This window comes from Triturus cristatus, chromosome 12, assembly GCF_964204655.1.
Source record: "Triturus cristatus chromosome 12, aTriCri1.1, whole genome shotgun sequence".
NCBI lineage: Eukaryota > Metazoa > Chordata > Amphibia > Caudata > Salamandridae > Triturus > Triturus cristatus.
The window spans coordinates 738,878,306-738,895,209 of record NC_140595.1 but is presented as its reverse complement, the minus strand read 5'-3'; the positions used below and the strand labels follow the sequence as shown (position 1 = coordinate 738,895,209).

The following is a 16,904-nucleotide window of genomic DNA, read 5'->3' as shown; positions in this document are numbered from 1 at the left end:
CCTGTTCCTGACTCCAGTCCATATTTCTGTTCCTTGATCCAGTGACTCCTTTCCACATCTCTGTTGCTTGATGCATTGAAGCCCTTCCATATCTCTCTTCCTTGATCCATTGACTCCCTTCCATATCCTTTTCTTTGACCCACTGATTTATTGCTACATCGTAGTCCTTGTTCCTTTCAAATCGTTCCACATTTGTGTCCCCAGACACCTGGCTGGCCAATATCTTTGCACCTCTGACTCTCACATCTGTTTTCTTAGGTACTCTCACTCTCTTCCGTAGCTCTGTGCTTTGATTTTCTGAATCCCTTCCATGTTTTTTTAATTGGTCCTCTGACTCCATTCCATATCTTTGTTCCTGGTTTTCTAAATACCGTCAATATCTTTGTTAACTTCTCACTCCCCTCCATTGCCATCAGCCCCCTGACCAGCCAACTTCTCTGCCCTGCAGACTCCCCCATCTCTGTTCCTTGATTCTCCCTCTCCTTTCCATATTTATTTTGTTTAATTCTCTGACAACCTTCCTTATCTTTTTCTTTGATCCTCTATATCCCTTCCACATAATTCTACTGTGTCCATTGACTCTCTTCCATATCTTGGACTTGTTAACTCCTTCCATTTCTTAATCTTTGGTCCTCTTAATTCCTTCCATATGTTTAGCTTTTGAATTCCTTCTATATCTCTGTCCCTCTGGCTCCTTCATGCCCCTTTATCCAATGGGGAGAGGAGTTGGCCTAACGGCTAGGGCGCTTGACCTCGAATCTGGGGAATTGGGTTTGAGTCTCGGTAATGATGCTGAACATCCTGTGATTCTGGGCAAATCACTTAATCTCCCCGTGCCTAACAAAAAATATGATGTGTAAAGCGCTTTGATACATGATTCGGATTTGGGTCAAGTTCGCTCTATATAAAACGCTGCAAAAAAAAAATAAATGTTCTAACTCCATTCCCAAATCGTTCTGTGTCCGTAGATGTTCCTGTCCATTTTGTTTGCTGCGATTGGTGTGGCCGGAGGGATTTATGGAAGTACAGTTTCCATCTTGGGGATGGTGAATGGACCAGCCTGTCAGTATTATAATGGCACTGAACTTGACTGGGGTATTCCCTTCAAGACTGATTTGAAGTATATCAAGTAAGTGTGCACCGGGAATCCCAATGTTCCTAGAGCAAGCCACAATCTCTGCCTGTAAGAAACCTTTTACCTGACTGTCAGAAGGCCTGAACTTGTAAGACTCGCCTATCCCAGCTGGAAGACGGCTTCCACCTAGCTGTAAGAAGAACATATCTCAAATATAAGAATGCCTTACCCAAGAATAAAGGATGCACAGTCCCAGCTCTATAACTCTCCTAATATAGCTGTAAGGAGATCATAAACCAGCTGTTAGAAGGCCATATCCCAAGAGTAAGATAGTGCTATTGAATCTGTAAGAAGGCCTTATCCCACTGACCCAGCAATACAAAGACCCTATTACAGTTGTAAGGACGCCTTACAGCAGCACTAAATGGCTCTATCACTGTTGTAAGGAGGTCCTATACTAGCTCTAAGAAGTCTGTATTCCAGTTGCTAGAATACCGTATTCCTGCTGTAAGAAAGCCCTCTTCCAGCGGTAACAATCACCTAACGCAGTTGTAGTGAGGTCCAAAGTCAGCTGTATATGGCCCTATCCCAGTTGTAAGACTCACCTTACTCAGCTGTATGAAGGGACTATCCCATCTGTAATAAGGCTCTAACCAAGTTGTGAAAAGACCCTTTCCATCTCTAATAATGTAACATCACATCTGTCAGATCTTCCTATTTCAGTTGTGAGAGTCTGTCCTAACTGTCAAACATTCCTATTCCCAACTCTAAGGAAACCCTATCCCAGCTGTAAGACTCTCCTAACCCAGCTGTAAGGAACCACCATCCCATCTGTAAAAGTGCCCCAATCCAGCTGTATATCCCAGCTGTACGATCCTCCTAATCCAGCTGTAAGGAAGTCCTATCCCACCTGGAAGACTCTCCTATCCCAGATGTAAGAAAGCCCTATCCGAGCTGGAGACTCCTTCTAATCCAACTGCCAGGAAACCCTATACCAGCTGTAAGGCTCTCCTAACCCAGCTGTAAGAAAGCCCTATCCAAGGTCTAAGACTCTCCTAATCCAGGTGTAAGGAAGCCCTATCCCAGGGGTAAGACTCTCCTAATCCAGGTGTAAGGAAGCCCTATCCCAGCTGTGAGACTCTCCTAATCCAGTTGTAAGGAAGCACTATGCCAACTGTAAACTCTCTTAACCCAGTTGTAAGGAATCCTTTTCTCAGCTGTAAGAATCTTATAAGCAAGCTGTAAGGAAGCCCTATCTCAGCTGTAAAATTCTCCTAATCCAGCTGCAAGGAAACCCTACGCCAGCTGTAAGACTCTCCAAAACCAGCTGTAATAAAGCCATATCCCATCTGTAAGAGTCTCCTAATCCGTGTGTAAGAAGCCCTATCACAGCTGTAAGATTCTCCTAACCCAGCTGTAAGGAAGCCCTATCCCATCTGCAAAAGTCTCCATATCCAGCTGTAAGGAAGCCATATCCCAGCTGTAAGGAAGCACTCTCCCAGCTGTAAGATTTTCCTAATCCAACTGCAAGGAAGCCCTATTTCAGCTGTAAACCTCTCCTAACCCAGCTGTAAGAAAGCACTATCACAGCTGTAAAATTCTCCTAATCCAACTGTAAGGAAGCCATATCCAGCTGTAAGACTCTCCAAGCCCATCTGTAAGGAAGCACTATTCCAGCTGTAAAATTCTCCTCTTCCAACTATAAGGAAGCCCTATCCCAGCTGTAAGACTCTCCTAGCCCAGCTGTGAGGAAGCACTAACTCAGCTGTAAGATTCTCCTAATCCAACTGCAAGAAGCCCTGTACCAGCTGTAAGGCTCTCCTAACCCAGCTATAAGGAAGCACTATCCCAGCTGTAAACTTCTCCTAACACAGCTGCGAGATGCCCTAACTCAGCTGTAATGATCTCCTAATCCAGCTGTCAGGAAGCTTTATCCCAGCTGTATGACTCCCCTAACCCAGCTGTGAGAAGCCCTAACACAACTGTAAAGATACCACTACTATCCCAGCTCTCAGACTCCCTTACCCAGCAGTAAAAAAAACCTATCCCACGTGCCAGGAGGCCCTATCTCAGCTGTCATACACAGCTATTTCATCTGTAAGAAAACTAGGCCTGGGCAGAGTTTATTCGGAACTCCACAAAGTGACCATAAAACTCCGTCACGCTACGCAGAGTACCATAAGTGGTGTTTGTGCCGCGCTGGAAAATCAGAGCAAACGGCACCATTCGCAGCATAAGAGGGCTTCTTCTTTCTGCCACTCAAGTAGATTTTCTACTAGAGCGGCAGCTTCATCAACACGAACGGAAGGTTTCTCAACGCGAGCAGTAGCGGCAATCTCGACCGCCTGCGTTAAGAAATCTCGCTGGGAGGTGGTGTGGAGTAAAGTTTTTCTTGCTCGCTAACTTAACATTGGTGAGCACAGGCGGGGACAAAAACTCTGCTCCATACGTGTAGTGGAGCATTTCGGAACTCTGCGCACTACGTGGAATGGGAAAAACTTTACAAACTCCGCAAGCGGAGCAGAATTTCATGCCCAGACCTAAAGGAGACGTTGTTCCACCTGTGAAACTCTCCTAAACCAGCAGAAAGGCGTACCTATTTTAGCTGTAGTAGGCCCAATCTCAGTTGTAAGGAGGTCCTATTCCAGCTATGAGAAGGCCTTATTCCAGCAGTAAGGCCTATCCCAGCTGTAAGGAAGCTCTGTCTTGTGTAAGGAAGCTGCATTCCAGCTGTAAGGAGACTCTAACCCACCAGTAAGTAGACTGTGTTCTGGATGTAAGGAGGTCACTCCCAGTTGCTAGCGGATCCTGTCCCAGCTGAAATAGGATCTTATTCCTTCTGTAATGATGCCCTACCGATACTGTAAGAATGCACTATCACTGCAATAAGAAGGACTTATCCTATCTGTAAGACAAGCTAGAAGGTAATATCTAACCAGTTGTAAGAAGTCACTGTCTCAGCTCTAAATAATCCACAGATTAGAAATTAGAAGGCCGCCCTGAATGGGTTGCAATTAAGCCCTTTATTCATTTTTGATAAGACTGAAAACTCTGACTAGGTTTCCCAGGAGTTACCATGGCTGAGGTCCTGAAAGGACAGAGGTGCCCTGCGACTCCCAGCAGAGGTGCAAGAGAATATAGCCCCTCACACCAGGGACTCTCTCAATAGCTTTTCTCTTTTTTATGTTCTCTCTACAGTGGCAGCCTTTACCTGCTCCATAAGGAGACGTGGAGCACCTGCAAGAACCCAGAGGGGGTGGTGGAATTCAACATCATTCTGTTCTCCATGATGCTGGCCTCCAGCGCTCTTGCCCTCATCCTCTGTGCTGTCCAGATGGTGAACGGCCTCTTAGGCTGCCTCTGTGGCACCTGCCGAGGCAAAGGGGTAAGTGTGGCCCACAGCATGACAAGTGCTCCGTGCTTAATTTGAGCCTGTGGTTTTTGGTGCTGGGCACTGGCTGGCTAATTTAGGGATGACTACAACAACAGTTAATTATATATTCAATATATATTAAAAATGACTATTACCTGCCGCCCAAGCCATTCTTATAGCTTTGGAGGCCTGAAATAGTCAGAATTGTTACACCTGTAGGAGTGTCTTTGTCAGGAATTGTGTTGCTACTATCACTGGCAGCATTGCAGGGCCAATGTGTGGTGCCAGCGGCAGTGGCCACCTGAGAACCCTGGTACTTTTCTTTTTACAAATTAAGCACTGTAAGTGATGGCAAAGAAAGGGCATCCATCAGTGCTAGAACCACCAAGATCTAACTCAGAGTCCCTGTAGGAGTCTCTTCAGGGCAGCAGCTTTCTCCCACCAGAAAGATATTCCATGGCCTGAGGTCTTTGATAATGATTAAGTAACGCTACCTGGCAGCAGCACATGGAAAATGGTGAAGAAAGTGTTAATACAAAATAAATTATGACTGAATTTCCCCGTGGGGTGCACTGTATCCCTGAGTGATTAGGGTACAACTGTGGGTGGCTGAGAGCAGAGCAGACCTGTCAGAATATATGACGGGCACAGAGAGACTTCTTCAAACACCAGAGGGCTAGTGATCAACCCACATTTGAGGGGTGGGTTAGGCAGGGCTTTAAGTGGGATATAAAAGGGGACAGTCTCTAAAATAGGTGTGCCAATGTAATTAGAAGCATGACTTAAACACATACTGAACTTCAATGATTCCCATAGTGTGCCACCCGACCAGAATTTGGGTTCCTCTCTGAACTTATTTCATCCAGATAAATAACTCATCAGCTGACACACACCTAAAACTAGCCAGGACATTGGGCTTTCTCAATGGTTGTTAGCTATTTAAGATAAATCAGTAACAGCAATGATTTTGTTGTAAGTAATATTTAAAATCTTTTGATTCTGAAATTGTGAGACTGTGAATTAAATATTACTAAGGCCTGTAATTGTAATTGTATTTATATACACCTTGACGAGGTGTCGAAGCACTTTTTGGCGACTAGCACGCTACTCTGGAACCCAAAAAGGATTAATAGTGGATTAGTATAGGGAAATATGAGTTCATTTGAATGGCGGACATGCAAGTCTGTTAGTTGGATTGAACAGGATAATGGAGGTCTAGAGAATGTTATTTGAGAGATTATATAAGTAAGATGAGGTTTGGGATAAGTAAAAGGAGAGATGGAGGAGGGAAGAGTCTCTAGAAAGGGATTAGGGAGATCATAGTAGTAAAATGAGGGGCGGGATGAGTCAAATGAGGGATACATGGGAAAAGAATTGTGAAAGGGTTGTTAGGGAGATTATAATAGAAAAATGAGGTTTGGGGTGAGCCCAGGAGAGACAGATGATGGAAGAGTCTAGAAAGGGTTATTTTGGAGATCATGGTAGAAGAATGAAGTTTGGGATGAGTCATACAGTGGAGTTAGAGGATATATTGAAAGAGGTATAGGGGAGAGAGTCAAAGGTATTTTATTGTGTTGGATACAACAGAGACCCACGCATCTAATCAAATATCATATGAAAACTATGCAGTGCACTATAAACATGTTAAGAACAGACCTAAAGAATCTCTATATATTTTAAAAACCATTGTTATACATATTTATACAAAGGAATACACATATCTAGATAGATACATATAATCAAATTATCAATGTTTACAAACACAGGGATATGCTGTACATTACTGTTTGAGTATGTTGGTTATGCTGGAAAAACCAACACTTGAGTAGTCGTCTGAAGATAAGATAGTTATCCGTGGATCTTATGTTTAGGGGTAATGAATTCCACAGTTTGGCTGCTTAAACACAGAAAGATGTACCTCCTATGTGTTTTCCTTGTATGGTGGGGTTTTGAGGAGAGGAACCAATCTTGAGTGAAGGTTCCTTTATTGAATGTATTTGGTGATTTCATTCCTGATGGTAAGCGGTCCTGTTCCACGTATTGCTTTGTGGGTGATACAAAGCAGCTTGAAGGTGGATCTTCTGGCAACCTGTAGCCAATGCAGGGCCTTCAAGACAGGGGAGATGTGGGCTTGTGGCTTTAAATGTTGGAGTAGTCTGGCAGCATAGTTCTGAATCTGTTGTAGTCTTTTCATAGTTGGTAAAGATGATCTGTGGTAAAGACTATTGGCGTAATCAAGTTTAGACAGTAAAACAGAGATAGTAGCCCAGATCTTCAGTGGAAATCCCAGGATCCCAGGTGGGGGAAGATGCCTTGCAGCGTTTTCATAGTAATGAAGCTTGATCTGAAGCATTCATTGATAGCTTGGAGTCCATGTCAATTCCAAGGTTTCTTACTTCCTTAGATACTTTAGGAGGAGATCCCAGATCATCAGGCCAGGCGTAGAGGGGGTCATAATTTTTCTTATCGCCACTTGTGAGTATTTCAGTTTTGGAAGCGTTCAATTTAAGATGGCTCCATGTCATCCACTGATCAATGGCTCTGAGGCAATTGAAGAGTTTGAGTTTCCAATGTATTTGGGGCTCTCCAGTTAAAGGAGCATTAGTGTGTCATCTGCATAGTCATAGAATATGAGCTGACATTCATTGATCATTGCTGGAAATGACTTCATGTAGATATGGAAAAGCATGGGTGAGATGATAGAGCCTTGAGGAACCCCTGCTTTTGTGAAGTACGATTTGGGTGAGAAAGGTGAAGTATGAATTACATTTGCTCGCTTTTGAAGGTAGGATGTGATCCAGTCGAGAACAGTCCCCTCTATGGCGGTTTCGTAGAGTCTTTATATTAGAGTGTCATGGTCAACTATGTTGAAGGCAGCTGAGAGGTACAAAAAAAGTAGTGCAGCAACCCCGTTCCAGTGTACTGTGTTTTTAAGGCCCTGCCAGATCGCGATGAGGGCAGATTCTGTGCCTCTTCCTGGGCAGAATCTTGTTGGGTAGTCTGAAAGTATGAGTTATCCTCACTGAATTGTGACATATGGGTGAATGCTGCTCTTTCTATCAGTTTGACCAGGAAAAGTCCATTTGTATTTGGTCTTTAGTTGTTGGGGTCATGCGGGTCCAGGTTACCTTTCTTTAATAATGGGCATATGTATGCCTATTTTAGGTCTTCTGGAAAGATTCCTGCAGTTAAAGAATTATTGATGATTTTTCAGACTGGTGCTGCAGCAGAGGTAGTTCAAAGAATGTTCTTGAAGAGATTCGCCAGACAAGGGTCAGAAGGGCAACCAACTGGCTAGGTTGCTTTGACGAGATCCATAAATTCACTTTGTGATATTTCTTTGAAGGAATGCAGAGGCTGAGTTACCCTACTCTTGGAGTGGATTTTTGTGAATGGGTTGGTGCTGGTGGTTTCCCTTTATTTTAAATAGGAGTCCAACATGTTGACTTTGGTTGTGTAATTTTTTACCTGCCAGTCTGTCAGTGAATTCTTGAGTAATGGGATGTGTTCCTTCTGTGCATTTAGGTTTACGAAATGCGGTGAGAATTTGATAAAATTCTTTATTTGCACATTTAGCATTTGGTATTCTGTCTGAATAGGACCTTTTTCTTTTTTAGCTTTTTTGATTGTCGACCTGTATATTCTGTTAACTTGGCATAGGCAAAGTTTGACTTCATTGCTGTTTGTTTTGAGCCAGGTGTGTTGCAGCTTTCTAATTTGTTGTTTTACCTTTTTAAGTTCTGTATTTCTCGAAGGAGTTTGTTTTCTTTTTTCCTAGTTTGTTGCTCTTAGTGGTATTAGGATATCAAAAGCTTCCTGTAGCCACTCATAATGTTTGTCAATGGAATTTATTGTTTCAAGATCTGTGTTGGATGTTAGTTGTTTTTCTAAGTATTCAAAATTGAGTTTGTTCCACGGTCAATGGGTGGATGCATGTAAGGCGCTCTTATGTTTGTTGATTTGTGGTGTTTTATATTTAAAAGCTACAAAATGGTGGTCTGATCATGTGACTGAAGTAATCCTTTGAAAGTGAACTAGTTATGGTTTCTAAAAAAGACATGTAGGATGTGTCCAGCGCTTTGTGTGGCTTTGTATATGATCCGATGAAGGTTCAGTGTGAGCAGGTCAGTGATGATAGTTTTTGGATGGGGGCATATTGGGTTAAATATTTAGGTCACAAAGGATGCACAGGTTAGAGTGTAGTGTAATAAGGTTTGAAACTGTGTCTAGAAACGTGTCTGGGAATGTTGCATTCCTATGTGGTGGTCCATAAAGAAAAAGGAAGGTACAGGAGGAAGTTGGAATAGGGTTCCATCTAGTGATAAAGGCCTCACAACCTTATATAGAAATGTTGTCAGTTTTGTTGAGATTTATGGTTTGCTTGAACATAACAGCTAGTCCACCTCCGCTTTAGCTTATATGATTTTACGTGACAGTTTGATAGCCTGGAGGAACAGCTTCATGTAACACTAGATGCAACACTAGATGCCAAGTTATCTCTACAGTCAGGGGTTTAAAAGTACAAAATGCACAGAAACCAATAGGTAAATTTAAACACTCAGGGGTAGAGGAAAGATCATTTGTAAGGTTTCAAGAATACACAGCACAAAGTCTACGTTCTTACCACCTTCATTGTCTTTTGCTCAGTGGGCTGTTTAGGGCACAGAGAAGCTAGGGCTACAAAATGGAGAAGGCTACCTTTGGGTTCCCTCCACAAACTTTAAGGGCCTGTTCAGATGTGAAAGAAGGCGTCAGGGTTGCTTGGGAACCCGAGGACCAAATCGCATACACAGGCTGGTGGGCAGGGGGCAGGGAAAGGTTAGTGGTCTTTTGAGCGTCTCAATCACTCCCGTTATGTTCACTCAATGTCAGACATGTGCGCCCTTTTATCTCCGCATCGCTTTCATTTGCATATCTTACACATCATCTCTTTCCTTTCAGCACCCTCTTTTTCCTGTCTCCTGAATGCGCCTCCTCACATCTCTTTCCCTTCTCCATCCCGCTATATACACAACAAATCCACTCAGCTGTTTTTGACATGTCAAAATATTAACAGTTGTGGGCCTCCTTCACACACATTTGCACAGAATCACAATTGCAACTGGAATACACAACCATTGCTCTGTGCACACTGCATAGAGGGCACGGATTGGATGACCTTGTATTGTGAATACCTGTCTGACCCACTGGCAGGCACTGTGAGAAACTTGCACTGCTGTCAGCCTCAACTCAAAGCTCTCAATCGTGGCCTTTTATTAACCCCTGTAGGTGACTCAGTTCAGAGTATGCACAAGACAAGAGTAATATGCTACACGAAAAAAGTACAGAAACACAACATCCTGGAAATAGCTAACACTGTTAGGGAATTCAAGATTAATTGTATCGTGAAATATAGTGGCTTCTGTTCATTACATATGGTAATGACGCCAGCGATGTGTATGTTTTGCTTACACCAAACACTTCCCACCCTAAGGTCATATGGTTATCCTATAGACATATCTTACTAGAAGTCTGTAACGAGAATCAGGACTCAACATAGCAATATGCGGGGCTATGCCTGGGCATTGGGAGGGGAAAAATAAAGGTAGGGCATGGCTAATACTTTTCAGTTTTTGGTGAGCTGAGATTCGCATAATTGGTTGAATGGGTCAGTTCTGAGTAGGGAGATGTGAGTAGTTAGGCTCCATGCGCAGACTGCTTAAGGAACACGTAGAACCGGTCTACAAGGGTTGGCGGAACACAGCAACATGCAGGCTGATAATGAAGCTATCCATACCATAAGTATGAGTGAAAATGTACATTATGGATGTGGGGTGTACCACATGATGTAATACTTGTAGAATGTATTACAAGCGATACAAGTCATATTGTGATAATATGCTTATGTCAACAACTAACTGGAACAATGTATTTTTGAGAGACATAAAATAAATTATTAAAAAATTAGCTTTATTCAGGAATTAACTGTTCTTACCACAAGGTAATCATGTAACATTGTTGGTTTCTGTAAAGTTACAAAAGTGTCAAAAAATTCTTATGAAATAGGAAACAAAAAATAGAGATGAGAAAAAAGTGTACTATTTAGAAATGCATACTTTATTTCCTTATTAAATGCCCTTGGGTAGGTTATATGGTAATATGTGAGAACGATTGTACTATTGAATATCGACACCAACAATATTGTTGTACAAGAATATAGAGGACAGAATATTGCAAGGAAAGAGCATATTTGCAAGTATAGATTTCCTCTTCCTAACTCCAGATCTACGAACCTCGAAGATATATGTATGTGGAGTTAGGTATTGAAAATTTGGACTTAATTACCTGCCGATATCTTATTTTCGATATGCTGTCCTCCATATTTTGTCCCATCGATATTGTGGCTTCGGTATTCAGGGGATACATCTGTTAAAACATAGACAGCATAAACATCTTATGCAAAAACAGACTCCAAAACACAGACTAGCAAAATCTCGACCTTCTATACATATCATCCACAAAATATTCAGCTTCATCAATATGTAGATCCATCAAACCAAAAAAAACATACCGTGAGCAAAGAGTGGATATTATTTCTTTGCAAGGTTTGATGTAACCAGAACTCAAGGCATTATTTTTATTCTCTACTTTGAAACTGCAGTATACTCATAGTTGAACTATGCTGTTTCCAATTTAAATTTATTGCGCACATTAGAGCGCTCCTCTGTTTTGGCCAGCTTGCATCGGGCATTAATATCCAGTATCAAGACATTGTCAGAGTTCTAAGAATCTCAGGGCCTGATTCACAAAGGGCCTCCACACTTGTGGCGGGGGCACCACACTTGTGGGGGGAATCTCCGCACTTGAGGCGGAATCTCCGCGATGAGAATTCTCATTGAGGAGATTCCGCCCGAGTGCAGAGAATCCCCCACGACTGCGGGACATCTGCCACCAGTGCAGACTCTTCCCCACGATTGCAGGGCCTCTGCAACTAGTGTAAACACTCTCCCACAAGTACGGGACCTGCGCCACGAGTGCAGACACTCCCCCACGATCGCAGGGCCTCTGCAACGAGTGCAGACACTCTTCCACGACTGCGAGACATCCACCACGAATGCAGACCCTCCCTCACGACTGCCGGGTATCTGCCACGAGTGTTTACACTCTCTCACGACTGCGGGGCCTCCGCCACAAGTGCAGACACTCCCCCACGACTGCAGGGCCTCCGCTATGAGTGCGGACACTCTCCCAAGACTGCGGGACCTCCACAACGAGTGCAGACACTCCCCCACGACTGCAGGGCCTCTGCAACTAGTGCAAACACTCTCCCACAAGTACGGGACCTGCGCCACGAGTGCAGACACTCCCCCACGATCGCAGGGCCTCTGCAACGAGTGCGGACACTCTTCCACAACTGCAAGACATCCACCACAAATGCAGACCCTCCCTCACGACTGCCGGGTATCTGCCATATGTGCGGACACTCTCTCGCGACTGCAGGGCCTCCGTCACAAGTGCAGACACTCCCCCATGACTGCAGGGCCTCCGCTATGAGTGCGGACACTCTCCCAAGTTTGCGGGACCTCCGCAACGAGTGCAGACACTCCCCCACGACTGCAGGGCCTCTGCAACTAGTGCAAACACTCTCCCACAAGTACGGGACCTGCGGCACGAGTGCAGACACTCCCCCACGATCGCAGGGCCTCGGCAACGAGTGCGGACACTCTTCCACAACTGCAAGACATCCACCACAAATGCAGACCCTCCCTCACGACTGCCGGGTATCTGCCACATGTGCGGACACTCTCTCGCGACTGCGGGGCCTCCGCCACAAGTGCAGACACTCCCCCACGACTGCAGGGCCTCCGCTATGAGTGCGGACACTCTCCCAAGACTGCGGGATCTCCGCAACAAGTGCAGACACTCCCCCACGACTGCAGGGCCTCTGCAACTAGTGCAAACACTCTCCCACAAGTACGGGACCTGCGCCACGAGTGCAGACATTCCCCCACGATTGCAGGGCCTCTGCAACGAGTGCGGACACTCTTCCACAACTGCGAGACATCCACCACGAATGCAGACACTCCCTCACGACTGCCGGGTATCTGCCACGAGTGCGGACACTCTCTCACAACTGCGGGGCCTCCGCCACAAGTGCGGACACTCTCCCAAGACTGCGGGACCTCCGCAACGAGTGCAGACACTCCCCCACGACTGCCGGGTATCTGCCACATGTGCGGACACTCTCTCGCGACTGCGGGGCCTCCGCCACAAGTGCAGACACTCCCCCACGACTGCAGGGCCTCCGCTATGAGTGCGGACACTCTCCCAAGACTGCGGGATCTCCGCAACAAGTGCAGACACTCCCCCACGACTGCAGGGCCTCTGCAACTAGTGCAAACACTCTCCCACAAGTACGGGACCTGCGCCACGAGTGCAGACATTCCCCCACGATTGCAGGGCCTCTGCAACGAGTGCGGACACTCTTCCACAACTGCGAGACATCCACCACGAATGCAGACACTCCCTCACGACTGCCGGGTATCTGCCACGAGTGCAGACACTCCCCCACGGCTGCAGGGCCTCCGCTATGAGTGCGGACACTCTCCCAAGACTGCGGGACCTCCGCAACGAGTGCAGACACTCCCCCACGACTGCAGGGCCTCCGCTACGAGTGCAGACACTCCCCCACGACTGCGGGGCACCTGCCACAATTGTGGAGGCCCTTTGAGGATCAGGCTCTCAGAACGCACATCTATTCTCTCCTCTGGCATGCAGAGCTGTCCCACCACAGGGGCATCAAACAAACTAAATCAAAATACTTTTTTTTTAGTCTTACATCATGAACTGATATCCCAGTACTGAAACAATCACTAGTCTGACTTGCACCATGCACTGCTATCCCAGGGCTAAGCATTTCTGAGAACTATGAAAATGCACCTCTAATATTCCAAAATTGCTTTAAAACGGTATGGCACAAGAATGTTGTTTTACAAAAATATTATGTCCTAAATATTGTTAGCAAAAAGAACGCAACATTGGAGTTAAGTTAATAATAGAAAATCTACCACCAATGGAATATTTTTGAAAATGACATCATAATATTCATGTAAGACAATATTTGCTTCTCAATATTCTGATATACAACCGATAAAAACATTGCAGGCAGGCATGGAATAGCCCCATTCACCACTTTGTATTTTTCTGTTCTGTTTCTTGCAGGGAGATGACTAAACTCAACAGAGACAAGCCTGAGAGAGAGGAGAGAGGCCTTGATATTAGAAGATCACAATGTGCGGCCATCCTAGATTCCAGATCCACTCACCCTCACTCCATCCTTGTGCGATATTTGTTTGCCTGCCTCTAGGGATACTCCATTCAGAGCACTTTTTCCTTCCTCCTCCCTACAAAAGGAATGGCAAAGAGACTGTATGAGGAAGGACTAACAAGTGTGTGTGGCCCACACCTCCAGCCCCCCACTCATGCACTCAGGGCATTAAAACATAAGGGTGGGGCGTACCTTCTCCACCTTTTCAGCAGCACTTCTATAAGATTTTGGTTGGCTTGCGCCGCATGCCTTTTTAATACAGACTCAATATACAACCTCTCGCTTATCACGCCTTTTTTTTTACTGTGTACCACTTCCGCCCACCCCCTTAGAGTAGCAACTGAGGGGCAGGCTTGGAGTGGCATAATTCCTCTGGATGTGTCAATGATATTGCATCACCTTGATTGGATTTCTTCAGATTGTACCACCTTCTCGGTGTGCATACTGAGAATCAGAGTCTATTGCACACTGAGCACCTTGCACTTATGCACAAAGGGCACCCCATGCACTCCGCATAGAGTTCAAGACTTTCAGACAAAGCACCCCAATTGAAAGGACAAAGGAGGCCTAATGCTCAAGCCGAAAGGGTGACAAGTGCTCGTGAGGCTGTTCAACCCATCCTCAAGTACTCAGGACAACCCTTGTTCAAGCAGAAGGCGCACCGACACTTTCAGACAAAGTACCCTGTGTACAAGCAAGAAGCAGCAAGGTACCCATGCTTAACTACACCGGGAAGCCGTTGCTCACGTACACGGAGCAACCCATGCTTAGTACATAGGACAAACCATGCTCAAAATACACAGGGACACCCATGCTAACAATCACCAAGCAACCCACGCTTACATACTTGGAGTAGCCTGTGCTTATGTTCACACGACAACCCATGCTCAAGTACAAAAGGCAAACCGCGCTTGAACCAACAGGGCAACCAGTGTTGAAGCAGAGAAAATGCCCAACGCTTGGAGTACCCCAAGCACACAAGGCATGGAAAGCTCAGATAGGGCAGCCCATGCTTAAACAGATCAGTCAGCCCACACTCAAGAACACTGGAAAACCTTTATTTGCCACACAGAACACCAGTCACCTATTTGCACAAAGCATTCCATGCTCGACCAGGCAACATACTTAGAGGTGCATTTACTATTGCCACAAGGGAACGTGATGTGCTGTGTTATGTTAAAAGGGCACAGCAGAAGGTCTCCATATTTACAAAGATATGAAGCATTTCTGCTCTCTCGTTGTGCTGGCGCACAGTGTGCTGCCTAGTGCCAAAGCAAGCACCTTTTCCCTGTGGTGCAAGGGTGCCTGCATTACAAGCGGGATTTTTTGTGCAGGAATGAGCACTTTCCTGCACAAAAACAATCCAAAGGGCATATTCATATTTCTATGGGTGCTGCAGAAATGGAAAGAGGAAGTAGCGAGGAGAAATAAAGATATTTCTCCTACTTACACCAAGGTTGGGTAGACATACCTTTTTGGTGCAAACCCAGGTGTACAAGTCTTTGTAAATCTGGGTTTCTGGGTTTGCATCAAAATACATGGGTGGAAGCAAGGAAGCATCCCTGGGAAGGCCTCTGCTCCAACCATGTACCACCTACCTGACACAGAGTAATGCAAGGCAGCTAACTGAGGAGTCAGTAAAAACCCTATGAAGTGGATACCTGCCTATTTAAACCCCCTGCAAGGAGCTATGTTGATCTCTTCCTATGTGGGGGTGGTGAAGTGTCATCCCCTCACTGGTGGATCGTGGGACTCACTTAACCTTTTCCTACAGTAATACACAGCTCCCAGAAACTCTTGTTCATGAGCATGATGGAGGCATCCTTGGAGGGAAAAAAAAGATGAAGCTTGTCCATCTGAGCCGAGAAAGCTGGACCATTCACAAGGGGCCCTGGGACCCCAGAGATGCTGTAGACAGAACATCAAGAGATGGTCAAAAGAGATTCAAGGGCATTTGCTAGAAGACATTGTGAAACATTCCCAGAAGAAGAAAACTCGCAATGTCCTGGGTCTATGTCCAAGCTTTGTACATAGATATGTTTATGATTCTTTGCTTATGTGACCCAGGCAGTTACAGAGGAAATAAACGTGTTGAAAAAAGAAAAGTGTCTTGGTCGTCTTCAACAGAGGAAATATTTAACAGGAAAAACTGTAGAGTGTGTCACTGCAGGATCTGAACACTCACAGAAGCCTTGAAAACATTGGTTTGGATATTTCAAAATGCAAGATATGAATGGATTAATCCTGTTGTTTCTAATGCACACAGAGTAAAATGGAGCTTGCTTGATAGTGCTACGGAAATGGTAGATGAAAAGGTATCGCTGAACATCCTGGTACCCTAAACATGCGATGTATGGGGGAAAAGGCTGTAAGGACAGATGGCAAAGTAAGAAGTCTATTACCAAAGAAGAAGAGAGGGCAAAGTCAGGGTAAATTACTTTTGGCCAGAAGTAGGGACTATCAGCCCATGTTTGAAGCCGATCTTAGTCAATGAGATTCAAGGTGTGTGAATTTTAAATTTTACAACAAAGCGGTGGGTGGCGGGGTGGAGGGGTGAGATGGCCGAAACACCTGTGGGTGCAGCTTTCTGACTGTTTTTTAATTGTGCATGTGGAAGTTTATCCAATAAATATATTTGGGAAATGGTGCCTTCAAGTGTATTGTTAATCCCCCAAATTGTTTCAGAGTTTGCTGGTGGTATGACCCACACCTTTCTGGAGAGGTCCTGCTCTTTTACTGCAGTCCCTCACTGCATTAAGGAACTGTGAGTAAAACGTTTTCAGTGGATGCTTTTTGCTCCCAGTCTAGCTCTGCAATATGAAGCATAACAATATGATGAGCTGTATTATTCACAGATTGCACTGTCCCTGTGTGTGTCGGGTGCAAACAGGCAGAGTGAGCCCAATTATTGAAAATGTGCAGACTCCATGTCAGTCACAAACTTGAGCCTCCCCTGGGAGCAATGCATTCATGAAAGACAGAGCGGCTGCTAGAATGATCTGCTCTGTCTTTCACACTGCAGGTGGCGACCCAACCTGCTTTACAAGGGCGGGCAGAGATCCTCCTGCAAGTGGGAGCAGTGAGTGATGGAATGCCAAGTGCCCTCAGGGGGGAACTGACTATGTGCGAACTCTTTGTGACACACAGTC

At 45.1% G+C, this 16,904-nt stretch overlaps 1 protein-coding gene across 1 annotated transcript in view; it reads left to right on the top strand.

Annotated features, from left to right (window-relative positions):
- The window catches only part of LOC146782633 (transmembrane 4 L6 family member 5-like), a 29,762-nt gene extending 13,902 nt beyond the window's left edge, over positions 1–15,860 (top strand). The window contains exons 3-5 of the mRNA XM_085638619.1: positions 969–1,129; positions 4,274–4,460; positions 13,650–15,860. Coding sequence (XP_085494745.1) covers positions 969–1,129; positions 4,274–4,460; positions 13,650–13,661 — 360 coding nt within the window. The 3' untranslated portion in view covers positions 13,662–15,860. The remainder of the gene's footprint in view (positions 1–968; positions 1,130–4,273; positions 4,461–13,649) is intronic.
- The last annotated feature ends 1,044 nt before the right edge of the window (positions 15,861–16,904 follow it).